The sequence below is a fragment of the Thunnus maccoyii genome, chromosome 12, assembly GCF_910596095.1.
Source record: "Thunnus maccoyii chromosome 12, fThuMac1.1, whole genome shotgun sequence".
NCBI classification, from domain to species: domain Eukaryota; kingdom Metazoa; phylum Chordata; class Actinopteri; order Scombriformes; family Scombridae; genus Thunnus; species Thunnus maccoyii.
Genome location: NC_056544.1, coordinates 33,349,155 through 33,376,654, shown reverse-complemented (window position 1 = coordinate 33,376,654; position 27,500 = coordinate 33,349,155). Strand labels below are relative to the sequence as shown.

General features: G+C 40.9%; 2 protein-coding genes and 1 long non-coding RNA gene across 8 annotated transcripts in view; 2 read left to right on the top strand and 1 right to left on the bottom strand.

Annotated features, from left to right (window-relative positions):
- The window catches only part of riok1 (RIO kinase 1 (yeast)), a 16,326-nt gene extending 14,552 nt beyond the window's left edge, over positions 1-1,774 (top strand). Inside the window, exon 19 of the mRNA XM_042427623.1 lies at positions 1,244-1,774. Coding sequence (XP_042283557.1) covers positions 1,244-1,354 — 111 coding nt within the window. The 3' untranslated portion in view covers positions 1,355-1,774. The remainder of the gene's footprint in view (positions 1-1,243) is intronic.
- A 4,713-nt stretch (positions 1,775-6,487) lies between these two features.
- On the bottom strand, positions 6,488-26,140 carry LOC121908386 (elongation factor 1-alpha-like). Its single transcript, XM_042428344.1, has 8 exons — positions 26,052-26,140; positions 25,363-25,513; positions 25,087-25,266; positions 22,662-22,952; positions 21,450-21,600; positions 17,426-17,682; positions 17,093-17,327; positions 6,488-6,649 (listed from the first exon to the last, which is right to left on the bottom strand). Exons 2-8 carry the CDS (start codon positions 25,504-25,506, stop codon positions 6,549-6,551), a joined length of 1,359 nt encoding a protein of 452 aa, XP_042284278.1. The 5' UTR covers positions 25,507-25,513; positions 26,052-26,140; the 3' UTR covers positions 6,488-6,548.
- LOC121908387 lies at positions 19,134-21,423 on the top strand. Of its 6 annotated transcripts, none has more exons than XR_006099225.1 (3): positions 19,134-19,412; positions 19,639-20,303; positions 20,433-21,423. It is a non-coding gene; the product is annotated as an uncharacterized LOC121908387 (long non-coding RNA). The 6 variants fall into 6 exon arrangements; XR_006099224.1 differs by having other exon boundaries at positions 19,134-19,547; positions 19,619-20,303; XR_006099223.1 differs by having other exon boundaries at positions 19,134-19,612; positions 19,684-20,303.
- Positions 26,141-27,500: the final 1,360 nt, after the last annotated feature.

Here is a 27,500-nt window from a genome sequence, read left to right as displayed (position 1 = left end):
CCAACTGCTCCTGGTGATGTCACTCCCTCAGTGCTGTGAAACATTCCGCAATACACACTCATTATAAAATCACAGGAGGAGCAAGAAAAGACTTTAAAACTCACACTCTAATATCTCAAAAACAATAAAAGATAGAAAAAACATGTAAATTCAAGATTTGTAGGTCAAAGTCTCGTGACTCATTTAAAGTTCAAATGAAGTTTGTATCTAAAACTATGTGGAAGCAGTAAATGTTCAAAAAGATGTGGGTTCACTCACACTCTCCATTCAAATATATGAGTATTTTTCTGTGTCCAGCTGCAGTTACTTATTGTCTCTACACACCTGACAGTACACATGTCAATCAAACTTTCACCAGGTCATGTGAGTTAAAAGTCTCTACTTTCCTAAAAATAGACTTGATGAAAATTAGGAAATTAATTTGTTTTACACACAAACTCATCAAGAGTTTTCAATTTACTAATTGAAATTCAAGTGAATGAGCCAAAAACTTGCATGATTTTGATGACACAGACATGTCTCACCCTGCAGAAAACTCTCATCCTGTCAATCAATCTTTCAAAATAAAAGCACACCACACTTGTAATAAATATCCCTCATTTTTAAAAAGCAAAATGATCCCGACGGGCCAGAGTGCGAGGTCCCGACCAACGCTGCTCGCTGCTTTAATTTAAATCTATGATCAGTCAGGATCAAATGTTAATGAATGTTAATGAATGTTAATTAATGTTAATGAATGTTAATTAATGTTCAGGCTGCTTTGATGATGCTGCTCTGTGTGTGTCCAGCATGTTGGTGTTTGAACTGTAAAACGTGGTTTAATATCTTTAATATGATGATAATATGATGTTATTATACAGCTGATCTTGATATATGATTTAATTCCTCCTGGAAGATAAATGTTGGTCTCACAGATGAAATCTAACGACTGCAACATCAGTCTGAATGTAAAGTGAAGCTTCATGTTGTTACTGGACAGAACAGCAGCGCTGCCTCTGGAGCTGCACATGGACACACATAAACATAAACATAAATAGATTCAAATAAACACATCAGTCTTAATCAGGTTATTTGATTAAACTACAGTTTAGGGTTATAACGTCAATATTTCTGTTAGTGGAGCTTTGAGTAACGGTGATGATGTCACACTGCAGCAGGTTGTTGTTCCGCTGCGTCCTCACGTCCTCCTGTTTGTTTCATAAATACATGTTTGTTTGTTTGTTTGTTTGTTTGTTTGTTTCAGGAGAAGAAGAAGAAGGTGAAAGAAGCTCAGAGAGAAAAGAGGAAAACCAAAGTCCCGAAACACGTGAAGAAGAGGAAGGAGAAAGTGTCCAAGATGAAGAAGGGCAGATGACGTCATGTGTGCCACGCCGTCATCGGTCCTCTGGAAACTTGAAACACACCAAACAGCCAATCAGCTGTGAGAGAGGCAGGGGCGGGGTTAGAGTGGCTCTCAGACTCACCTGCTCACACTGACCAATCAGGAGCTTCAGTCTGTCAGTGTTGTACATTAAATCTGGTCCGTCTCTTAAAGCTGTCCTCCTTCCTGTCTGCGTCTCAGCTGGCAGCTGATTGGTTCCTGTTTGAATGAGCTGATCTGTAGTTTTAAGACAAAGACAGAAGGGAACTACTTCCAGCAGCGGATGAATCCACAGTGATGAAGATGAGACTCACTGACGTGTTTAAACAGTGAAGAAGAAGAAAACTCACCTGTCAAACAGCTGACTGTCACGTTAATAACCAGTTAATCAATAAATCATCTGATCACTTTTCATCATTGAGTCACTGCTGATGTTTCCATGAATGTCTTTAAAGCTCTGCTGACATGCTAACGTTAGCTAGCATCGGCTAACATGCTACTGTGTGTTCTTGTGTTCCTCAAGTTAAATAGTAACGTTTTTAATTAAAAATTAAATTTTACTGTTGAACATTTTTACATGAGAGCAATAAAAACACCATAAACACATTTTCCTTTTAGCCTGAAATGTGACCCAGAATAAACAAACATGTTTATTCAGCTGATGAACATTATTATACACGTTTCATTTACACATTTAATATAATTCATCCTTCTCCTGTTTTCTGTGACATCAGACCGTTAATAGATCAAATAAAAGAATAAAAGATCTGTCTTACAGTTAAAGGAAAAACCTGGTGACACATATAAATATATAATATATATATATATGTATGTATATATAGTTGGTGACAGATTAAAGGAAAACCTGGTCCAGGTCTGAGTGCTGGACCCCTACAGTGAGGGGGTCTGGGGGCTCTGTTATGCTGGCATGGTTTGGGTCCACTTGTCCCCTTAGAGGGAAGAGTCACTGCTAATCAATACAAAGTAGTTATGATGATATGATCAATAGCTGATTGTAGTTTTGTATTTAAATTGTCCACTAGATCATCAACAGATAAAGGGAGAGTTGGCAAAGATTTATTATTTGTATGCAACATAAAATTTACTGCCATTTCAGATGTAAGATATCATCTTTTTACAGTGTGTCTAGAATTACAATGCAGCATATGAAGAGAGACGGTTAATTCAATAAATGATCAGACAGAAGCACATCCATAACTGATGAAATGTCAGCAGAAAGTCCCCGTGTAGTGACAAGGTCTAAGGTTTGACCACAGCTGTGAGTTGGTTCATTAACATGTTGTATGAAGCTCAGATCTTCCAATAGATGTGAAAAGTCAGAAGCCTTCTTGTCTGTGTTATTGTCAGTGTGTAAATTAGAGTCAGCAATGATGATTATATTGTCATAGTTAGAGCTGATGATAGATAAGAGCTCAGAGAGATCAGACAAGACATTTGGGCAACGCTTTGGTGGTCTACAGACAATAACTGCAAAAAGACATTTCAGTATGACAGCATGGTACTCAAATGAACTAAAATCATCTAAAGAAACATCCCTCAGCCTCAGAGCATTGATACATATGGCGGCTGTCCCTCCGCCCCTCTTCCCTTGTCTAATGGAGTAGGAGAAATTATAAGTTTGCAGGTTAAATTTCATCAAGAGCATCTGTGTTTAGCCAGGTTTCAGTTGAAAATAGACAGTCAAACTGAGGCTCTACAATAAGATCATTCATTTAAAAGGTTTGACTGCTGAGGGACCTGATATTTAAAAGTGCTATTTGCAGATTTACTGTCTTGCTTTGATCTGTAAGTGGTTGGTAACAGCTACTGGATGCAGGGATGCATATGAGGTCTTATAAGAGACTGAGATTTGTTGAATTAGATTTTAAAATAGTCTATGAGGTCTTTCAGTTGCATGGACTGGAATCCTGCCTGGTGAGCAGATAGATGGTACATGATGATCAGATAAACTTGGTGATATGTGTGAAGTTTGCTATTTGTTGCAGCAATAACCCCTAAACTGCCATTAGATGGTCCCACATGGTCGAAGAGACAGGACGGCACAGGGATCCTGAACTGCTGCTGCTTCAGTAATATGTAATAACAGTCTGGTCGCCAGAATAAAACGCTGGCATTGTACGTTTCTGCAAACCACAGAAACATTGAATATCTACGTTTCAACACGTGAAATACGTGGCATATTAACATTTCAACAAAACGTATCATCTCAACATTTCTAAAGTGACGTAGTTCACATGTGAACTACACTTTCACTCTGGTGAACTTCTGGGTGAGCAGCGTATGAGGAGGGATGTAAGTCAGCTGCATGATCCTGTTTGGGGCTCTAATGTTCCAGAAGACCTAAATTATGGTCCACAGGTGGAAAAAGTCATGCTGTCACTTTTCCCATCTCTTCGTAAACACCCTGCTGGCTGTGTGTCGGGCTGAACCAGAGGAGTTGAGAGGCCTCAGGACCGTTGCCCTTCAGAACCACATTGTGTTGGATCAGCTCACTGCAGCCACTGGAGGTGTGTGTGCTCTCGTAGGTGCCTCATGCTGCACATATATTCCTGCTGATGATGATGAAGGAGGAGTCATTCAGCAGGCTATTGCTAATCTGACCTCATTGCGTGATGCTGTTGATCATGATTCAAAATTTGGCAGGTCCTGGTTCGTAACCGGTCCATGGTACGCTGTCTGGCTCCAATCACTCCATTTCTGATTCTGATCCTTGTAATTGGTTGTTGCATCATTCCCATTATCAAGGCACTGGTAAAGAAGACTGTAGCTGTGGTCGTGTACCGGGGAGCGAGATACCAAGAACAACTTCTACTTCTGGATCTGTGATGTAATGTTACAAAAGAAGGATTCTTTATGACGTTAATATTGGAAATCGTGAGAAGTGATATTGACTGATGATTCTGATGGAAACGTAACTTACTAATGTGATGTATTTTAACCATTTAATACAATTATATTGGTATAATCGAAAATGTCGTAACTATTGATGAAGACATTATTAATCATCATTAATCATTAGTAATTAATTACTAACTTAGAGATAGCTACTGTTAGTTGATTTCATTATGATTGTAGTATTTAATAACCATGTAATCACTTTTTGAATCCACTCTTATAACTATGCTCATTCCTGATGATTTTGATGTTGATTTGATTTGTCCTGTATTACGAATATCCTAATCAATTACACATTTAGTCCTCATGATACATTTTTCTATGTTTTTGATTTTATTCATTTGTTTCACAAAGTATAAACAGGGAAAATGATCCATGTATTAGTTAAGTAGATATGGTCATATGTATGTATATATTTGGCGGCAGGGCCTTGAGGGGAACACTATGATAGTCATATGGACATCATGGTCATCATGGGGAAGTGAGAGATCTGTAGAGCTTTGTCTAGGTCTGTTAGAAGGAATCTGTAAACAACTAAAGGTGCCTCCCAAGGCCGTCGATATATACCAGACACTTTCCTGTGGACTCTCCGTGTCTGCAACATATGTTCTGTTTGGATTAAAGAGACGCTTGACTACAACCAACCTCAGTCTATTGATAATTTATCCATCAGTTGCTCTGCAGAGTTCACCGTAGACTTGTGTGACGGCGTCTTTCCCAGGTTCTCAGATGCTAAACCTGCAGTCTTCTCAAGATGTTAATGGAGATGTTGCACGTCTTCTGTGAAAGGCAGAGTCCTCATTCATCCTCATCCCAGCAGGTCAAAGCTGTGAGAGACTCGGAGGTACGCAGTGTTTTAAAAGTCTGGCTTGATGTTTTCAGCTCAGAGTCTTCTGCCATTAGAGCTCTGCAGCGTACGATGTCACACATCAAAGCCAAACACCTTCTCGACAGCTTCTCAGCGTCCTCAGAGGTAAATATGGAAAGTTCTTTGCTCAGTCAGCAGAAGTCTTCCAACTTCTTGGAGCTTCTGCTGAATATATTCCTGTTTGATGGGATCTCGACCATGTTTACTGAGGAAGGATCAGAAATGTCTTCATCTTCCATCACAGTTAACAGCTTCAAACATCTCGAAACTGACTCAGACATTATGGCCAAAGACGAGACTCCAGTTCTTCCAGAACCTTCTACTGGTTTTTACAGACATCTCCAACATGTCGTCATGCAGTGCACATACTGTTTGTATCATCTTGGTAGTTTTCAGTAATCCACTCCCACTTGTTAAAACAGGAACGCCGGAACATGAACAACATCCACATTTATCTTCTCACCAGTTTACAAACACAGCAGGTAGAAGAACTCAAAGCTTATTTCTTCAGTAAAACTATTAATACTTCAAAATAAAATACTGTCATAGTTTGACAGTATATAAACTTGATTTGAGCTGTTGCTCAGGAGCACGTCAGCAGCTCCAGGGAGACGCCAGATGCTGGTTGTTTCCTGCTTTCAGGAGTTGATGCATAAATACCCGACATGGAACCAGATTCAGTGATTTGAGGACTGCTTTATTTCAACCTTTCTCTAACTGGGAATGTTGGTATCAGCAGTGGAAGAAGAAGAACTCCAATCTGTTTTCATAAGTAAAACTATTAATACTTCAAAATAAAATACTGTCAAAGAGTGAAACAAAGGTTTTATCAGCACAATGTACTGAAATCTACTGAACATCTGTTCCAGGTGGAGCTTTTCATTCATATAAACTGCTGGATAGTTTAATAAATAATAACACATCATATTTTATTTGTTATATTTTGTGAGTAAAATCTGAATCTGCAGCGTAACCAGTAACATTTATCTGTCAGTAAATGTAGTTTACAGTGTTTTCCTCTGAAGTAGAAGAACACAGGTGTGTTATTTCAGCTATAATGAGTCAGAATATTAACATAATTCCATATTTTCACATGTAAACATCATAATAAATCTATGGCTGTTAGTTGGGCCCCAGGCTGCCTGATGGTAAAGTGGCCCCTGCATGGAGTCAGTGTGTGCAGTGAGGTTTGGTTGTTGATGTTTATCTGTCGTCATTTTGTTTGTGGGTTTTGTAGATGGATGATGTCACTGACTGTAAACTCTGTCAGACAAACGTACCAAAGAAAACATTGTGTGCTGAATGTGGTGAATATGGCTGATTAATAAACACACACACGCCTCCCAATCTGATCACTTTTATTGACGTTTGATTGACAGCTCTGATGCACTAAACTTTGTGACATTATTTCTTCTTTGCTGCCGACTTTGTCACCTCTGCCTTCGTGATGCTCTTCACCACGCCGACCGCCACCGTCTGCTTCATGTCCCGCATCGCAAAACGACCTGACAGGTGAGACACACGGGTGAGACATACAGGTGAGACACACAGGTGAGACTAATGTTCTCTAAGGTTCTCTAACGCTCTCTGACGTTCTCTAATGTTCTCTGACGTTCTCTAATGTTGCTTAATGTTCTCTAATGTTGCTTAATGTTCTCTAACGTTCTCTAACGTTCTCTAACGCTCTCTAATGTTGCTTAATGTTCTCTAATGTTGCTTAATATTCTCTAACGTTCTCTAACGTTCTCTAACGCTCTCTAATGTTGCTTAATGTTCTCTAATGTTGCTTAATATTCTCTAACGTTCTCTAACGTTCTCTAACGCTCTCTAATGTTGCTTAATGTTCTCTAATGTTGCTTAATGTTCTGTAATGTTGCTTAATGTTCTCTAACGTTCTCTAACGTTCTCTAACGCTCTCTAATGTTGCTTAATGTTCTCTAATGTTGCTTAATGTTCTCTAATGTTGCTTAATGTTCTCTAACGTTCTCTAACGTTCTCTAACGCTCTCTAATGTTGCTTAATGTTCTCTAACGTTCTCTAACGCTCTCTAATGTTGCTTGATGTTCTCTAATGTTGCTTAATGTTCTCTGACGTTCTCTAATGTTGCTTAATGTTCTCTAATGTTGCTTAATGTTCTCTAACGTTCTCTGACGTTCTCTAACGTTTTCTAATGTTGCTTAATGTTCTCTAATGTTGCTTAATGTTCTCTAACGTTCTCTAACGTTCTCTAACGCTCTCTAACGTTCTCTAATGTTGCTTAATGTTCTCTAACGTTCTCTAATGTTGCTTAATGTTCTCTAACGTTCTCTAATGTTGCTTAATGTTCTCTGACGTTCTCTAACGTTGCTTAATGTTCTCTAATGTTGCTTAATGTTCTCTAACGTTCTCTAACGTTCTCTAACGCTCTCTAATGTTGCTTAATGTTCTCTAATGTTGCTTAATATTCTCTAACGTTCTCTAACGTTCTCTAACGCTCTCTAATGTTGCTTAATGTTCTCTAATGTTGCTTAATATTCTCTAACGTTCTCTAACGTTCTCTAACGCTCTCTAATGTTGCTTAATGTTCTCTAATGTTGCTTAATGTTCTGTAATGTTGCTTAATGTTCTCTAACGTTCTCTAACGTTCTCTAACGCTCTCTAATGTTGCTTAATGTTCTCTAATGTTGCTTAATGTTCTCTAATGTTGCTTAATGTTCTCTAACGTTCTCTAACGTTCTCTAACGCTCTCTAATGTTGCTTAATGTTCTCTAACGTTCTCTAACGCTCTCTAATGTTGCTTGATGTTCTCTAATGTTGCTTAATGTTCTCTGACGTTCTCTAATGTTGCTTAATGTTCTCTAATGTTGCTTAATGTTCTCTAACGTTCTCTGACGTTCTCTAACGTTTTCTAATGTTGCTTAATGTTCTCTAATGTTGCTTAATGTTCTCTAACGTTCTCTAACGTTCTCTAACGCTCTCTAACGTTCTCTAATGTTGCTTAATGTTCTCTAACGTTCTCTAATGTTGCTTAATGTTCTCTAACGTTCTCTAATGTTGCTTAATGTTCTCTGACGTTCTCTAACGTTCTCTAACGTTCTCTAATGTTGCTTAATGTTCTCTAATGTTGCTTAATGTTCTCTAACGCTCTCTAACGCTCTCTAACGTTCTCTAACGTTCTCTAAGGTTCTCTAACGTTCTCTGACGTTCTCTAACGTTCTCTAACGTTCTCTAATGTTGCTTAATGTTCTCTAATGTTGCTTAATGTTCTCTAACGTTCTCTAATGTTCTCTAACGCTCTCTGACGCTCTCTAACGTTCTCTGACGTTCTCTGACGTTCTCTGACGTTCTCTAACGTTCTCTGACGTTCTCTAACGCTCTCTAACGCTCTCTAAGGTTCTCTAACGTTCTCTAACGTTCTCTGACGCTCTCTAACGTTCTCTGACGTTCTCTAAGATTCTCTGACGTTCTCTGACGTTCTCTGACGTTCTCTAACGTTCTCTAACGCTCTCTAATGTTGCTTAATGTTCTCTAATGTTGCTTAATGTTCTCTAATGTTGCTTAATGTTCTCTAACGTTCTCTAACGTTCTCTAACGCTCTCTAATGTTGCTTAATGTTCTCTAATGTTGCTTAATGTTCTCTGACGTTCTCTAACGTTCTCTAACGCTCTCTAATGTTGCTTAATGTTCTCTAATGTTGCTTAATGTTCTCTGACGTTCTCTAATGTTGCTTAATGTTCTCTAATGTTGCTTAATGTTCTCTAACGTTCTCTGACGTTCTCTAACGTTCTCTAACGTTCTCTAATGTTGCTTAATGTTCTCTAATGTTGCTTAATGTTCTCTAACGTTCTCTAATGTTCTCTAACGCTCTCTGACGCTCTCTAACGTTCTCTGACGTTCTCTGACGTTCTCTGACGTTCTCTGACGTTCTCTGACGTTCTCTAACGTTCTCTGACGTTCTCTAACGCTCTCTAACGCTCTCTAAGGTTCTCTAACGTTCTCTAACGTTCTCTGACGCTCTCTAACGTTCTCTGACGTTCTCTAAGATTCTCTGACGTTCTCTGACGTTCTCTGACGTTCTCTAACGTTCTCTAACGCTCTCTAATGTTGCTTAATGTTCTCTAATGTTGCTTAATGTTCTCTAATGTTGCTTAATGTTCTCTAACGTTCTCTAACGTTCTCTAACGCTCTCTAATGTTGCTTAATGTTCTCTAATGTTGCTTAATGTTCTCTGACGTTCTCTAACGTTCTCTAACGCTCTCTAATGTTGCTTAATGTTCTCTAATGTTGCTTAATGTTCTCTGACGTTCTCTAATGTTGCTTAATGTTCTCTAATGTTGCTTAATGTTCTCTAACGTTCTCTGACGTTCTCTAACGTTCTCTAACGTTCTCTAATGTTGCTTAATGTTCTCTAATGTTGCTTAATGTTCTCTAACGTTCTCTAACGCTCTCTAACGTTCTCTAATGTTGCTTAATGTTCTCTAACGCTCTCTAACGCTCTCTAACGTTCTCTAACGTTCTCTAAGGTTCTCTAACGTTCTCTAACGTTCTCTGACGTTCTCTAACGTTCTCTAACGTTCTCTAATGTTGCTTAATGTTCTCTAATGTTGCTTAATGTTCTCTAACGTTCTCTAATGTTCTCTATCGCTCTCTGACGTTCTCTAACGTTCTCTAACGTTCTCTAATGTTGCTTAATGTTCTCTAACGTTCTCTAATGTTGCTTAATGTTCTCTAACGTTCTCTAATGTTGCTTAATGTTCTCTAATGTTGCTTAATGTTCTCTAACGTTCTCTAATGTTCTCTATCGCTCTCTGACGTTCTCTAACGTTCTCTAACGTTGCTTAATGTTCTCTAACGTTCTCTAATGTTCTCTAACGTTCTCTGACGTTCTCTAACGTTCTCTAACGTTCTCTAATGTTGCTTAATGTTCTCTAACGTTCTCTAATGTTGCTTAATGTTCTCTAATGTTGCTTAATGTTCTCTAACGCTCTCTAACGCTCTCTAACGCTCTCTAACGTTCTCTAACGTTCTCTAAGGTTCTCTAACGTTCTCTGACGTTCTCTAACGTTCTCTAATGTTGCTTAATGTTCTCTAATGTTGCTTAATGTTCTCTAACGTTCTCTAATGTTCTCTAACGCTCTCTAACGCTCTCTAACGTTCTCTAACGCTCTCTAACGCTCTCTAACGCTCTCTGACGTTCTCTAACGTTCTCTGACGCTCTCTGACGCTCTCTGACGTTCTCTGACGTTCTCTGACGTTCTCTAATGTTGCTTAATGTTCTCTAATGTTGCTTAATGTTCTCTAACGTTCTCTAACGTTCTCTAACGCTCTCTAATGTTGCTTAATGTTCTCTAATGTTGCTTAATGTTCTCTAATGTTGCTTAATGTTCTCTAACGTTCTCTAACGTTCTCTAACGCTCTCTAATGTTGCTTAATGTTCTCTAATGTTGCTTAATGTTCTCTGACGTTCTCTAACGTTCTCTAACGCTCTCTAATGTTGCTTAATGTTCTCTAATGTTGCTTAATGTTCTCTGACGTTCTCTAATGTTGCTTAATGTTCTCTAATGTTGCTTAATGTTCTCTAACGTTCTCTGACGTTCTCTAACGTTCTCTAACGTTCTCTAATGTTGCTTAATGTTCTCTAATGTTGCTTAATGTTCTCTAACGTTCTCTAACGCTCTCTAACGTTCTCTAATGTTGCTTAATGTTCTCTAACGCTCTCTAACGCTCTCTAACGTTCTCTAACGTTCTCTAAGGTTCTCTAACGTTCTCTAACGTTCTCTGACGTTCTCTAACGTTCTCTAACGTTCTCTAATGTTGCTTAATGTTCTCTAATGTTGCTTAATGTTCTCTAACGTTCTCTAATGTTCTCTATCGCTCTCTGACGTTCTCTAACGTTCTCTAACGTTCTCTAATGTTGCTTAATGTTCTCTAACGTTCTCCAACGTTCTCTGACGTTCTCTAATGTTCTCTAACGTTCTCTAATGTTGCTTAATGTTCTCTAATGTTCTCTAATGTTGCTTAATGTTCTCTAATGTTGCTTAATGTTCTCTAACGTTCTCTAACGTTCTCTAACGCTCTCTAATGTTGCTTAATGTTCTCTAATGTTGCTTAATGTTCTCTAATGTTGCTTAATGTTCTCTAACGTTCTCTAACGTTCTCTAACGTTCTCTAACGCTCTCTAATGTTGCTTAATGTTCTCTAATGTTGCTTAATGTTCTCTAATGTTGCTTAATGTTCTCTGACGTTCTCTAATGTTGCTTAATGTTCTCTAATGTTGCTTAATGTTCTCTAACGTTCTCTGACGTTCTCTAACGTTCTCTAACGTTCTCTAATGTTGCTTAATGTTCTCTAATGTTGCTTAATGTTCTCTAACGTTCTCTTACGCTCTCTAACGTTCTCTAATGTTGCTTAATGTTCTCTAACGCTCTCTAACGCTCTCTAACGTTCTCTAACGTTCTCTAACGTTCTCTAACGTTCTCTGACGTTCTCTAACGTTCTCTAACGTTCTCTAATGTTGCTTAATGTTCTCTAATGTTGCTTAATAATCTCTAACGTTCTCTAATGTTCTCTATCGCTCTCTAACGCTCTCTAACGTTCTCTAACGTTCTCTAACGCTCTCTAACGCTCTCTGACGTTCTCTGACGTTCTCTAATGTTGCTTAATGTTCTCTAATGTTGCTTAATGTTCTCTAACGTTCTCTAACGTTCTCTAACGCTCTCTAACGTTCTCTAATGTTGCTTAATGTTCTCTAACGCTCTCTAACGCTCTCTAACGTTCTCTAACGTTCTCTGACGTTCTCTAACGTTCTCTAACGCTCTCTAACGTTCTCTAACGTTCTCTAAGGTTCTCTAACGTTCTCTGACGTTCTCTGACGTTCTCTGACGCTCTCTGACGCTCTCTAATGTTCTCTGACGTTCTCTAAGGTTCTCTGACGTTCTCTGACGTTCTCTGACGTTCTCTAACGTTCTCTAACGTTCTCTAATGTTGCTTAATGTTCTCTAATGTTGCTTAATGTTCTCTAACGTTCTCTAACGTTCTCTAACGCTCTCTAATGTTGCTTAATGTTCTCTAATGTTGCTTAATGTTCTCTAATGTTGCTTAATGTTCTCTAACGTTCTCTAACGTTCTCTAACGCTCTCTAATGTTGCTTAATGTTCTCTAATGTTGCTTAATGTTCTCTGACGTTCTCTAACGTTCTCTAACGCTCTCTAATGTTGCTTAATGTTCTCTAATGTTGCTTAATGTTCTCTGACGTTCTCTAATGTTGCTTAATGTTCTCTAATGTTGCTTAATGTTCTCTAACGTTCTCTGACGTTCTCTAACGTTCTCTAACGTTCTCTAATGTTGCTTAATGTTCTCTAATGTTGCTTAATGTTCTCTAACGTTCTCTAACGCTCTCTAACATTCTCTAATGTTGCTTAATGTTCTCTAACGCTCTCTAACGCTCTCTAACGTTCTCTAACGTTCTCTAAGGTTCTCTGACGTTCTCTAACGTTCTCTGACGTTCTCTGACGTTCTCTAACGTTCTCTAACGTTCTCTAATGTTGCTTAATGTTCTCTAATGTTGCTTAATGTTCTCTAACGTTCTCTAATGTTCTCTATCGCTCTCTAACGCTCTCTAACGTTCTCTAACGTTCTCTAACGCTCTCTAACGCTCTCTGACGTTCTCTGACGTTCTCTAACGTTCTCTAATGTTGCTTAATGTTCTCTAATGTTGCTTAATGTTCTCTAACGTTCTCTAACGTTCTCTAACGCTCTCTAACGTTCTCTAATGTTGCTTAATGTTCTCTAATGTTGCTTAATGTTCTCTAACGTTCTCTAACGTTCTCTAACGCTCTCTAACGCTCTCTAACGTTCTCTAACGTTCTCTAACGTTCTCTAAGGTTCTCTGACGTTCTCTAACGTTCTCTAATGTTGCTTAATGTTCTCTAATGTTGCTTAATGTTCTCTAACGTTCTCTAATGTTCTCTATCGCTCTCTAACGCTCTCTAACGTTCTCTAACGCTCTCTAACGCTCTCTAACGCTCTCTAACGTTCTCTAATGTTGCTTAATGTTCTCTAACGCTCTCTAACGCTCTCTAACGTTCTCTAAGGTTCTCTAACGTTCTCTAACGTTCTCTGACGTTCTCTAACGTTCTCTAATGTTGCTTAATGTTCTCTAATGTTGCTTAATGTTCTCTAACGTTCTCTGACGTTCTCTAACGTTCTCTAACGTTCTCTAATGTTGCTTAATGTTCTCTAATGTTGCTTAATGTTCTCTAACGTTCTCTAACGCTCTCTAACGTTCTCTAATGTTGCTTAATGTTCTCTAACGCTCTCTAACGCTCTCTAACGTTCTCTAACGTTCTCTAAGGTTCTCTAACGTTCTCTAACGTTCTCTGACGTTCTCTAACGTTCTCTAACGTTCTCTAATGTTGCTTAATGTTCTCTAATGTTGCTTAATGTTCTCTAACGTTCTCTAATGTTCTCTATCGCTCTCTGACGTTCTCTAACGTTCTCTAACGTTCTCTAATGTTGCTTAATGTTCTCTAACGTTCTCCAACGTTCTCTGACGTTCTCTAATGTTCTCTAACGTTCTCTAATGTTGCTTAATGTTCTCTAATGTTCTCTAATGTTGCTTAATGTTCTCTAATGTTGCTTAATGTTCTCTAACGTTCTCTAACGTTCTCTAACGCTCTCTAATGTTGCTTAATGTTCTCTAATGTTGCTTAATGTTCTCTAATGTTGCTTAATGTTCTCTAACGTTCTCTAACGTTCTCTAACGTTCTCTAACGCTCTCTAATGTTGCTTAATGTTCTCTAATGTTGCTTAATGTTCTCTAATGTTGCTTAATGTTCTCTGACGTTCTCTAATGTTGCTTAATGTTCTCTAATGTTGCTTAATGTTCTCTAACGTTCTCTGACGTTCTCTAACGTTCTCTAACGTTCTCTAATGTTGCTTAATGTTCTCTAATGTTGCTTAATGTTCTCTAACGTTCTCTTACGCTCTCTAACGTTCTCTAATGTTGCTTAATGTTCTCTAACGCTCTCTAACGCTCTCTAACGTTCTCTAACGTTCTCTAACGTTCTCTAACGTTCTCTGACGTTCTCTAACGTTCTCTAACGTTCTCTAATGTTGCTTAATGTTCTCTAATGTTGCTTAATAATCTCTAACGTTCTCTAATGTTCTCTATCGCTCTCTAACGCTCTCTAACGTTCTCTAACGTTCTCTAACGCTCTCTAACGCTCTCTGACGTTCTCTGACGTTCTCTAATGTTGCTTAATGTTCTCTAATGTTGCTTAATGTTCTCTAACGTTCTCTAACGTTCTCTAACGCTCTCTAACGTTCTCTAATGTTGCTTAATGTTCTCTAACGCTCTCTAACGCTCTCTAACGTTCTCTAACGTTCTCTGACGTTCTCTAACCTTCTCTAACGCTCTCTAACGTTCTCTAACGTTCTCTAAGGTTCTCTAACGTTCTCTGACGTTCTCTGACGTTCTCTGACGCTCTCTGACGCTCTCTAATGTTCTCTGACGTTCTCTAAGGTTCTCTGACGTTCTCTGACGTTCTCTGACGTTCTCTAACGTTCTCTAACGTTCTCTAATGTTGCTTAATGTTCTCTAATGTTGCTTAATGTTCTCTAACGTTCTCTAACGTTCTCTAACGCTCTCTAATGTTGCTTAATGTTCTCTAATGTTGCTTAATGTTCTCTAATGTTGCTTAATGTTCTCTAACGTTCTCTAACGTTCTCTAACGCTCTCTAATGTTGCTTAATGTTCTCTAATGTTGCTTAATGTTCTCTGACGTTCTCTAACGTTCTCTAACGCTCTCTAATGTTGCTTAATGTTCTCTAATGTTGCTTAATGTTCTCTGACGTTCTCTAATGTTGCTTAATGTTCTCTAATGTTGCTTAATGTTCTCTAACGTTCTCTGACGTTCTCTAACGTTCTCTAACGTTCTCTAATGTTGCTTAATGTTCTCTAATGTTGCTTAATGTTCTCTAACGTTCTCTAACGCTCTCTAACATTCTCTAATGTTGCTTAATGTTCTCTAACGCTCTCTAATGCTCTCTAACGTTCTCTAACGTTCTCTAAGGTTCTCTGACGTTCTCTAACGTTCTCTGACGTTCTCTGACGTTCTCTAACGTTCTCTAACGTTCTCTAATGTTGCTTAATGTTCTCTAATGTTGCTTAATGTTCTCTAACGTTCTCTAATGTTCTCTATCGCTCTCTAACGCTCTCTAACGTTCTCTAACGTTCTCTAACGCTCTCTAACGCTCTCTGACGTTCTCTGACGTTCTCTAACGTTCTCTAATGTTGCTTAATGTTCTCTAATGTTGCTTAATGTTCTCTAACGTTCTCTAACGTTCTCTAACGCTCTCTAACGTTCTCTAATGTTGCTTAATGTTCTCTAATGTTGCTTAATGTTCTCTAACGTTCTCTAACGTTCTCTAACGCTCTCTAACGCTCTCTAACGTTCTCTAACGTTCTCTAACGTTCTCTGACGTTCTCTAACGTTCTCTAATGTTGCTTAATGTTCTCTAATGTTGCTTAATGTTCTCTAACGTTCTCTAATGTTCTCTATCGCTCTCTAACGCTCTCTAACGTTCTCTAACGCTCTCTAACGCTCTCTAACGCTCTCTAACGTTCTCTAATGTTGCTTAATGTTCTCTAACGCTCTCTAACGCTCTCTAACGTTCTCTAAGGTTCTCTAACGTTCTCTAACGTTCTCTGACGTTCTCTAACGTTCTCTAATGTTGCTTAATGTTCTCTAATGTTGCTTAATGTTCTCTAACGCTCTCTAACGCTCTCTAACGTTCTCTAATGTTGCTTAATGTTCTCTAATGTTGCTTAATGTTCTCTAACGTTCTCTAATGTTCTCTAACGCTCTCTAACGCTCTCTAACGCTCTCTAACGTTCTCTAACGCTCTCTAACGCTCTCTAACGTTCTCTAACGTTCTCTAATGTTCTCTAACGCTCTCTAACGCTCTCTAACGTTCTCTAACGTTCTCTAACGCTCTCTAACGTTCTCTAACGTTCTCTAACGTTCTCTAACGCTCTCTAACGCTCTCTAACGTTCTCTAACGCTCTCTAACACTCTCTAACGTTCTCTAACGCTCTCTAACGCTCTCTAACGTTCTCTAAGGTTCTCTAACGTTCTCTAACGTTCTCTGACGTTCTCTAACGTTCTCTAATGTTGCTTAATGTTCTCTAATGTTGCTTAATGTTCTCTAACGCTCTCTAACGCTCTCTAACGTTCTCTAATGTTGCTTAATGTTCTCTAATGTTGCTTAATGTTCTCTAACGTTCTCTAATGTTCTCTAACGCTCTCTAACGCTCTCTAACGCTCTCTAACGTTCTCTAACGCTCTCTAACGCTCTCTAACGTTCTCTAACGTTCTCTAATGTTCTCTAACGCTCTCTAACGCTCTCTAACGTTCTCTAACGTTCTCTAACGCTCTCTAACGTTCTCTAACGTTCTCTAACGTTCTCTAACGCTCTCTAACGCTCTCTAACGTTCTCTAACGCTCTCTAACACTCTCTAACGTTCTCTAACGTTCTCTAACGCTCTCTAACGTTCTCTAAGGTTCTCTGATGTTCTCTGGACAGTAAAATGTATGATATAACTCCTCCATCAGTGCTGGTCACTCGTTGAGATGCCAGAGCTGTTTTCATGTACTTTTCTCTCTAAATGCGCTTTAATTCACTGAGCTGCTAACTGCTCCTTCTTTTTTGTTTTTTGTCTTGGGATTTATATGTTTTTATCATTTTTACAGTGGATTTTTAGATATACAGTATATCTTTATCCTCTCTGTTGTTGTTGCTCTGCTGTCAGCTGGAGGAACAGCATTTCAAGACAAGAAAATGTCAATAAACTCAATCTTGAATCTTTTAAAGGCCTTAATCTTCCAGCTGAGCTGAAACTGAGAGACGGCTTCACGCTCTGGTAAATGTTAAGTTGTAAAATCCTTTAGCGTGTGCAGGTGACTCACCCAGCGGGGCGAACTCGGAGAAGTTCTCCACCACCATCGGTTTGGAGGGAACCAGCTGGACGAGGGAAGCGTCTCCGGATTTGATCATTTTGGGATTGTCCTCCAGCTTCTTGCCGCTGCGCCGGTCCATCTTCTCCAGCAGCTCAGCAAACTTGCAGGCGACGTGGGCCGTGTGGCAGTCGGTCACCGGGCTGTAACCGGCGTGGATCTCCCCAGGATGGTTCAGTACGACCACCTGGGCACAGAAAGCCGTTATTAACACCACCACAATATTTGAGACTCCATGTCGGTTTGAGTCTTTTCAGATTCAGAATAAAACAGATGATGACCCACCTGACCGATGAAGGACGCGACGCCGCTCGGCGGATTGACCTTGCTGTCGCCCGCCACGTTCCCTCGCTTGATGTCTTTGATGGAGATATTTTTGACGTTGAAGCCGACGTTGTCGCCGGGTAGAGCTTCTGGCAGCGACTCATGGTGCATCTCCACAGATTTCACCTCTGCGCTCAGATTCTGGGGGGCGAAGGTTACCACCATGCCGGGCTTCAGGATGCCGGTCTCCACCCGACCCACCGGCACCGTCCCGATACCTGAACACAGGTGAGGACGTTCAGCAGTCATGTAGCTGTGACACTGGTGGTTTAAGGCTTTTTAAGGGTCAAAATAACATTACAGGTTCCCTTCATTTGCACCTTCAAAGGACCTTTACATAGTCAGGGATTAAATCCTTAAGGTGTTAATGGGTTATCTATCTGCTTTAAGGTGTTAATGGGTTATCTATCTGCTTTAAGGTGTTAATGGGTTATCTATCTGCTTTAAGGTGTTAATGGGTTATCTATCTGCTTTAAGGGGTCTCTTCACTTTAGAATAATATAAGTAACCAATAACTAGAATATTTGTTGCTGCTGCTGCTCATCGGTCGGCTTCTGAAAGAGTCCCAGCAGGAAGTGTTGGTGATTTACTGAAGATACCACCAAAAACCATCATGTATGGAATCATGTATTAAAGAGAAACGGTGGCGTTTTATTAGTGTCCACAAGATGGAGCTATCGGTGCTATGCTACAACATGTTGTACCAAGTTTTACTTTATTAAAGACAACAGAATTGTAGACATATCATGTGATGGGTTACTGTAGCGCCCCCTGTGGGAAGAACTGTGCAGTGTGACTGTATGTACAACATTTTCAAATTTGGTTACAATTGCATTGACGAGTTAAGGTCCGTTAAGTGCATCAGGCGAAAGTTTGGTAACTAGTTACAGACAAACGGTGAAACAAACAAACAAACAAACAAACTCATAAGTTTTGTTTATCTAAATATGGATTGTACAACGACCTCACACATGGAAGCACAGAGGAGTGCAAGCTAGGCTAACTGCTAACCCATACAAACCAGCAGTTCCAACAATCATGTTGCTTAACGTTCTCTAACGTTCTCTAACGTTCTCTAACGTTCTCTAATGTTCTCTAACGTTCTCTAACATTCTCTAACGCTCTCTAACGTTCTCTAATGTTCTCTAACGTTCTCTAATGCTCTCTAACGCTCTCTAACGTTCTCTAACGTTCTCTAACGTTCTCTAAGGTTCTCTGATGTTCTCTGGACAGTAAAATGTATGATATAACTCCTCCATCAGTGCTGGTCACTCGTTGAGATGCCAGAGCTGTTTTCATGTACTTTTCTCTCTAAATGCGCTTTAATTCACTGAGCTGCTAACTGCTCCTTCTTTTTTGTTTTTTGTCTTGGGATTTATATGTTTTTATCATTTTTACAGTGGATTTTTAGATATACAGTATATCTTTATCCTCTCTGTTGTTGTTGCTCTGCTGTCAGCTGGAGGAACAGCATTTCAAGACAAGAAAATGTCAATAAACTCAATCTTGAATCTTGAAACTGTATTTAATGTGTTAATATTGGCAGCGTGTATATATCTGTATCTGTATTTATGTTGTTAATATATAAGTGAAGCTCTGTACCTCTGATCTAGTAGACATCCTGCAGAGGGTCAGGGGTCAGGGGTCAGGGTCAGGGGTTAAGGTTACCTCCGATCTTGTAGACGTCCTGCAGAGGGTCAGGGTTTAGGGTCAGGGTCAGGGGTCAGGGTCAGGGGTTAAGGTTACCTCTGATCTTGTAGACGTCCTGCAGAGGGTCAGGGTTTAGGGTCAGGGTCAGGGTCAGGGGTCAGGGTCAGGGGTTAAGGTTACCTCTGATCTTGTAGACGTCCTGCAGAGGGTCAGGGTTTAGGGTCGGGGTTAAGGGTCAGGGTTTAGGGTCGGGGTTAAGGGTCAGGGTTAGGGGTCAGGGTCAGGGTTAGGGGTTAAGGTTACCTCTGATCTAGTAGACATCCTGCAGAGGGTCAGGATCAGGGTTAGGGGTCAGGGTCAGGGGTTAAGGTTACCTCCGATCTTGTAGACGTCCTGCAGAGGGTCAGGGTTTAGGGTCAGGGTCAGGGTCAGGGTCAGGGGTCAGGGTCAGGGGTTAAGGTTACCTCTGATCTTGTAGACGTCCTGCAGAGGGTCAGGGTTTAGGGTCAGGGTCAGGGGTTAAGGTTACCTCCGATCTTGTAGACGTCCTGCAGAGGGTCAGGGTTTAGGGTCAGGGTCAGGGTTTAGGGTCAGGGTCAGGGTCAGGGGTCAGGGTCAGGGGTTAAGGTTACCTCCGATCTTGTAGACGTCCTGCAGAGGGTCAGGGTTTAGGGTCAGGGTCAGGGTCAGGGGTTAAGGTTACCTCTGATCTTGTAGACGTCCTGCAGAGGGTCAGGGTTTAGGGTCAGGGTCAGGGTCAGGGGTCAGGGTCAGGGGTTAAGGTTACCTCCGATCTTGTAGACGTCCTGCAGAGGGTCAGGGTTTAGGGTCAGGGTCAGGGTCAGGGGTCAGGGTCAGGGGTTAAGGTTACCTCTGATCTTGTAGACGTCCTGCAGAGGGTCAGGGTTTAGGGTCAGGGTCAGGGTCAGGGGTCAGGGTCAGGGGTTAAGGTTACCTCCGATCTTGTAGACGTCCTGCAGAGGGTCAGGGGTCAGGGTCAGGGTTTAGGGTCAGGGTTTAGGGTCAGGGGTTAAGGTTACCTCCGATCTTGTAGACGTCCTGCAGAGGGTCAGGGTTTAGGGTCAGGGTCAGGGTCAGGGGTCAGGGTCAGGGGTTAAGGTTACCTCTGATCTTGTAGACGTCCTGCAGAGGGTCAGGGTTTAGGGTCAGGGTCAGGGTCAGGGTCAGGGTCAGGGGTCAGGGGCAGGGGTTAAGGTTACCTCCGATCCTCTAGACGTCCTGCAGAGGGTCAGGGTTTAGGGTTGGGGTCAGGGGTCAGGGTCAGGGTTTAGGGTCGGGGTTAGGAGTCAGGGTTTAGGGTCAGGGGTTAAGGTTACCTCCGATCTTGTAGACGTCCTGCAGAGGGTCAGGGTCAGGGTCAGGGGTCAGGGTCAGGGGTTAAGGTTACCTCCGATCTTGTAGACATCCTGCAGAGGGTCAGGGGTCAGGGTCAGGGGTTAAGGTTACCTCTGATCTTGTAGACGTCCTGCAGAGGGTCAGGGGTCAGGGTCAGGGGTTAAGGTTACCTCTGATCTTGTAGACGTCCTGCAGAGGGTCAGGGTTTAGGGTCAGGGTTTAGGGTCGGGGTTTAGGGTCAGGGGTTAAGGTTACCTCCGATCTTGTAGACGTCCTGCAGAGGGTCAGGGTCAGGGTCAGGGTCAGGGGTCAGGGTCAGGGGTTAAGGTTACCTCCGATCTTGTAGACGTCCTGCAGAGGGTCAGGGTCAGGGTCAGGGGTCAGGGTCAGGGGTCAGGGTCAGGGGTTAAGGTTACCTCCGATCTTGTAGACGTCCTGCAGAGGGTCAGGGTCAGGGTCAGGGGTCAGGGTCAGGGGTCAGGGTCAGGGGTTAAGGTTACCTCCGATCTTGTAGACGTCCTGCAGAGGGTCAGGGTTTAGGGTCAGGGTCAGGGTCAGGGGTCAGGGTCAGGGGTTAAGGTTACCTCCGATCTTGTAGACGTCCTGCAGAGGGTCAGGGTTTAGGGTCAGGGTCAGGGTCAGGGGTCAGGGTCAGGGGTTAAGGTTACCTCCGATCTTGTAGACGTCCTGCAGAGGGTCAGGGTTTAGGGTCAGGGTCAGGGGTCAGGGTCAGGGGTTAAGGTTACCTCTGATCTTGTAGACGTCCTGCAGAGGGTCAGGGTCAGGGTCAGGGTCAGGGTTTAGGGTCAGGGGTTAAGGTTACCTCCAATCTTGTAGACGTCCTGCAGAGGGTCAGGGTTTAGGGTTGGGGTCAGGGGTCAGGGTCAGGGGTTAAGGTTACCTCTGATCTTGTAGACGTCCTGCAGAGGGTCAGGGTTTAGGGTTGGGGTCAGGGGTCAGGGTCAGGGGTTAAGGTTACCTCCGATCTTGTAGACGTCCTGCAGAGGGATCCTCAGAGGAAGGTTCACCGGTCGCTGCGGTGGGAGGATGCTGTCCAGAGCGTTGAGCAGAGTCTTTCCTGACGCGTTGCCCTCCTTCCTCTCGATCGTCCAGCCTTTGTACCACGACATCTGCGGAGAGGAAACCTTTAACTTTCACCTGAAAACTCTTCATTCTCCCCTTTTCTGTCACATTGGATCTTTGTACACGCTGAGCCTGCAGGAGAGTTTTCACTCTGTTCCTCTAATCTTATCTACATGTTACGTTCTGTTCAGGGTCACAAAAACACCCCGAACATCTTTTTCTTTCTTTCTATCTTTCTGAAATGTTACGGTTTCTCCTGATGTGACCCAGAATACACAAACATTGAAGTATTTCGATATTTCTGCCCCTAATATTCATTCAGACACACTGTTTCAATCTTCACATTTAATATAATGCATTGAAATCAGTTGTATGTAACATGGGACCTTTATATAACGGGACTGTAAATAAACACGTTTCCTCTGCTCTCTGAGAGCCTCGTTAAAGGGGCTCAGTGTTTAGTGGGGAAACAGTTCTTGAAACTGGTCCAGTACTGAGCGAGAGCGCTGCAGCCGGCAGGCGTCAAACAGGCTGCAGTTTAACCCTTTGGGGCGATTACACCCCGTCAGTATATGTCCATTAAAAAGTAACGTAAACACAGGAACTAGCGGCCTGCAGCAGCATTATGGCTAACTGCATAGTGAACTACATCCAGGGCGACTTGCCAAAACATCCGGTTGTTCCAGTTTCATACATGTTTCATACATGTTTCATGTATGTTTCATGTATGTTTCATGTATGTTTCATGTATGTTTTATACAATGCATTCATTATCCATTAATTAACTCCAAATATGAGGAGAACTCCTGAAATATTAAGGTTCTTTTAAGGGACAAATTAAGGGCTCTCTAATGATATTTTGTTATTTAAGTTATTTTTAGGAGTTTTAATCTTTTCTCTTAATCAAAATCCATTAATAAATCAATTAATGAACCCATTAATAAATATACTAAAAATATTAATTAAAATATTAACGAACCTATTAATGCACACATTAATCAAATCTTAATTAAGGGGTTTGACTTTAAGGTGTTTTGGGAACATGTGATGTAGATGAAGGTGTTGGAAAGCTCAGGTTTGGTGTAAGGGGTAATTGAGTGTTCCTTACTCTCTCTGTGGGTTCGATCATGTTGTCTCCATGGAAACCGCTGATGGGTACGAAGGCCACGGCCTTTGGGTTGTATCCGACCTTCTTGACGTAAGCGCTGACCTCCTTCGTGATCTCGTTGTAGCGAGCCTCGCTGAAGTCCACGGTGTCCATCTTGTTGACGCCAACGATCAGCTGTTTGACACCCAGCGTGTACGCCAGCAGCGCGTGCTCACGTGTCTGACCGTTCTTACAGATTCCCGCCTCAAACTCACCGGTTCCTGACGCCACGATCAGCACGGCACAGTCCGCCTGCAGTGACATCATCAGTGACATCAGCAACAAAAAACTGCTAATCCTTCATTAAAATACGTGTTAACATGTAGCTAATTCATGATACAGTGGTAGCGTGTAGCTTAGCATCAGTGGATATAATGTATGCTACAGTGTTAGCATGTAGCCTAGCATCAGTGAATATAATGTATGCTACAGTGTTAGCATGTAGCTCAGCTTCAGTGATTATAATGTATGCTACAGTGTTAGCATGTAGCTTAGCTTCAGTGATTATAATGTATGCTACAGTATTAGCATGTAGCTTAGCATCAGTGAATATAATGTATGCTACAGTGTTAGCATGTAGCCTAGCATCAGTGGATATAATGTATGCTACAGTGTTAGCATGTAGCCTAGCATCAGTGATATAATGTATGCTACAGAGTTAGCATGTAGCCTAGCATCAGTGGATATGATGTATGCTACAGTGTTAGCATGTAGCTTACATCAGTGAATATAATGTATGCTACAGTGTTAGCATGTAGCCTAGCATCAGTGATATAATGTATGCGACAGTGTTAGCATGTAGCTCAGCTTCAGTGATTATAATGTATGCTACAGTGTTAGCATGTAGCTTAGCATCAGTGAATATAATGTATGCTACAGTGTTAGCTTGTAGCCTAGCATCAGTGAATATAATGTATGCTACAGTGTTAGCATGTAGCTCAGCTTCAGTGATTATAATGTATGCTACAGTGTTAGCATGTAGCTTAGCTTCAGTGATTATAATGTATGCTACAGTATTAGCATGTAGCTTAGCATCAGTGAATATAATGTATGCTACAGTGTTAGCATGTAGCTTAGCATCAGTGAATATAATGTATGCTACAGTGTTAGCATGTAGCCTAGCATCAGTGATATAATGTATGCTACAGAGTTAGCATGTAGCCTAGCATCAGTGGATATGATGTATGCTACAGTGTTAGCATGTAGCTTAGCATCAGTGAATATAATGTATGCTACAGTGTTAGCATGTAGCTTAGCTTCAGTGATTATAATGTATGCTACAGTATTAGCATGTAGCTTAGCATCAGTGAATATAATGTATGCTACAGTGTTAGCATGTAGCCTAGCATCAGTGGATATAATGTATGCTACAGTGTTAGCATGTAGCCTAGCATCAGTGATATAATGTATGCTACAGAGTTAGCATGTAGCCTAGCATCAGTGGATATGATGTATGCTACAGTGTTAGCATGTAGCTTAGCATCAGTGAATATAATGTATGCTACAGTGTTAGCATGTAGCCTAGCATCAGTGATATAATGTATGCTACAGTGTTAGCATGTAGCTCAGCTTCAGTGATTATAATGTATGCTACAGTGTTAGCATGTAGCTTAGCATCAGTGAATATAATGTATGCTACAGTGTTAGCTTGTAGCCTAGCATCAGTGAATATAATGTATGCTACAGTGTTAGCATGTAGCTCAGCTTCAGTGATTATAATGTATGCTACAGTGTTAGCATGTAGCTTAGCTTCAGTGATTATAATGTATGCTACAGTATTAGCATGTAGCTTAGCATCAGTGAATATAATGTATGCTACAGTGTTAGCATGTAGCTTAGCATCAGTGAATATAATGTATGCTACAGTGTTAGCATGTAGCCTAGCATCAGTGATATAATGTATGCTACAGAGTTAGCATGTAGCCTAGCATCAGTGGATATGATGTATGCTACAGTGTTAGCATGTAGCTTAGCATCAGTGAATATAATGTATGCTACAGTGTTAGCATGTAGCTTAGCATCAGTGAATATAATGTATGCTACAGTGTTAGCATGTAGCCTAGCATCAGTGGATATGATGTATGCTACAGTGTTAGCATGTAGCCTAGCATCAGTGGATATAATGTATGCTACAGTGTTAGCATGTAGCTTAGCATCAGTGGATATAATGTATGCTACAGTGTTAGCATGTAGCTTAGCATTAGTGGATATGATGTATGCTACAGTGTTAGCATGTAGCCTAGCATCAGTGGATATGATGTATGCTACAGTGTTAGCATGTAGCTTAGCATCAGTGGATATAATGTATGCTACAGTGTTAGCATGTAGCCTAGCATCAGTGATATAATGTATGCTACAGAGTGTGACATCACAGAGTGGGCGGGACCTGGGAGGTGCCTGTGATCATGTTCTTGATGAAGTCGCGGTGTCCTGGCGCGTCGATCACCGTGCAGTAGTACTTCTCCGTCTGAAACTTCCAGAGCGCGATGTCGATGGTGATGCCGCGCTCGCGCTCTGACTTCAGCTTGTCCATCACCCAGGCGTACTTAAAGGAGCCCTTCCCCATCTGTAACCATGGCAACATGTAAACCAATAGCACTACTCAGTAGTACTCAGTAGTACTCAGTAGTAGTCAGTAGTACTCAGTAGTACTCAGTAGTACCTCCTGCGCCTCCTTCTCAAACTTCTCGATGGCTCTCTTGTCGATTCCGCCCAGCTTGTAGATCAGGTGACCTGTCGTGGTCGATTTCCCAGAATCCACGTGGCCGATCACCACAATGTTGATGTGAAGTTTCTCCTTCGGCATGACTGAACTACAGGTGATACAAACAGGTGAGACATGCAGGTGTGTGTATATATATATATATATATATATAATTATAATATATATATATATATATATATACACATAATGTTATAATTAGGGAGAAATAACTTCTCCAGACTTTCAGATCAAAAATGTTTGAATATTTTAGTTTCAGTTGAATGTTCTGGATAATAAAACAAATATAATTAATATTATATAATATATAATAATATAATAATAATATTATATAATTGATATTATATATTATATATAATCCCTGAGCCTGAAACATCACAAACAATCAGGTCAGGGATCGTTAATGAAGGTGTTTTAAATGGATGATAGATTTAAAGGTTTCAGGGCTTTTTAAGGGAGCAAAACATTCTCCTTTAATTTATACTTAAAAGGGAAAATTCAGTTTCAGGCTGTTTGGTCCATTTTAACTCAAACTTCCTTAAACTGAAAAACCACATGAATAAATAAATGAAACATTCCTCTCAAAACACACCAGCTTCATCAGAAATAACAACTAAAGGGTCTCTTACTATGTTTGTGCTGTCTGTAGAGGTCCAGGTCCTTCAGAGTGAAGACGAAGAGGATGAGGAGGACTTCACCTCAGTCTGCTTTTATAAGGTCCAACCAGCTGGAACCTCCAGCCAATCACAGGCCTGCTGCCTTCAGCCTCCAGCCAATCACAGGCCTGCTGCCTTCAGCCTCCAGCCAATCACAGCCCGCCTCCTGCAGCAGGTAATTACTGTCCTCGACAGGTCGGACGGCCCGACAGAATCCGTCTGTCCGTCCTGACACGCAGGTCCAGCTGGATGCTGATTGGCTGAGCAGCTGCCACACCTGAAGCCCTGCAGCAGGTGAAACAGTTCATCTGATTTTAAACAGAAGAACTTCAGCTTCAGTCAGTGTGACGTAACGCTGTGACCCACTTATCTCATCTCTTCTGCAGTTATGTGACGTTTTAAGAATGTTGCTCCACAACATCTGAAAATATCTGAAAACATCTGAAAATATCTGAAAACATCTGAAAACATCTGAAAACATCTGAAAACATCTGAAAATATCTGAAAATATCTGAAAACATCTGAAAACATCTGAAAACATCTGAAAACATCTGAAAACATCTGAAAATATCTGAAAACATCTGAAAATATCTGAAAACATCTGAAAACATCTGAAAATATCTGAAAACATCTGAAAACATCTGAAAACATCTGAAAATATCTGAAAATATCTGAAAACATCTGAAAACATCTGAAAACATCTGAAAACATCTGAAAATATCTGAAAACATCTGAAAATATCTGAAAACATCTGAAAACATCTGAAAACATCTGAAAACATCTGAAAATATCTGAAAATATCTGAAAACATCTGAAAACATCTGAAAACATCTGAAAATATCTGAAAATATCTGAAAACATCTGAAAATATCTGAAAACATCTGAAAATATCTGAAAACATCTGTGAAGTGTTGAAATGCTGCCGTTCCTCAGCAGAACCGGAGTCCCTTCACATCTCTGAACTCAAACCACCAAACTCACCTTTTCATATTCAGAACTCGCCACCAACCCGACTGTGTTCCTGAAATCAATCAACAAAATAATCGTCTGTCTTTTACTCCAAACATGAAGCCGTCAGTAGTGATTAAACACCTCATGAGTCTGACCCGTGGATCTGTACAATAACAACACGCTCCTCACATCTAAGCAAATAAAACAACAATAAAACTCCCAGTTCTCATTTCTTCAAGTGTTTAAAAATAGTAATTTTATATTTAAAACACAGTAAAAATCTCAAGTGAAACCTTTTTTCACCTCTTTGGTAGAAACAGTGAAAGATGAGACAGTGAATATTTATTCAGAGCAGCAGAGATGATGATGACGAGCAGCAGCTTCACACTTTAACGACGTCGCTGTTAATGCGAACATGCATCAGTCAGATCAGTCAACGACATCACTGCTCATGATTCACGTTATCAGACA

Bases quoted from the DNA above. Each gene is read 5' to 3' on its own strand.
- LOC121908386 (XM_042428344.1), bottom strand. From the start codon at position 25,506: ATGCCGAAGGAGAAACTTCACATCAACATTGTGGTGATCGGCCACGTG. The intron at 22,953-25,086 runs GTCCCGCCCACT...ATGTCACTGCAG, and splicing joins TGATCACAGGCACCTCCCAG to GCGGACTGTGCCGTGCTGAT. The intron at 21,601-22,661 runs GTAAGGAACACT...TCCTCTCCGCAG, and splicing joins TGATCGAACCCACAGAGAGA to ATGTCGTGGTACAAAGGCTG.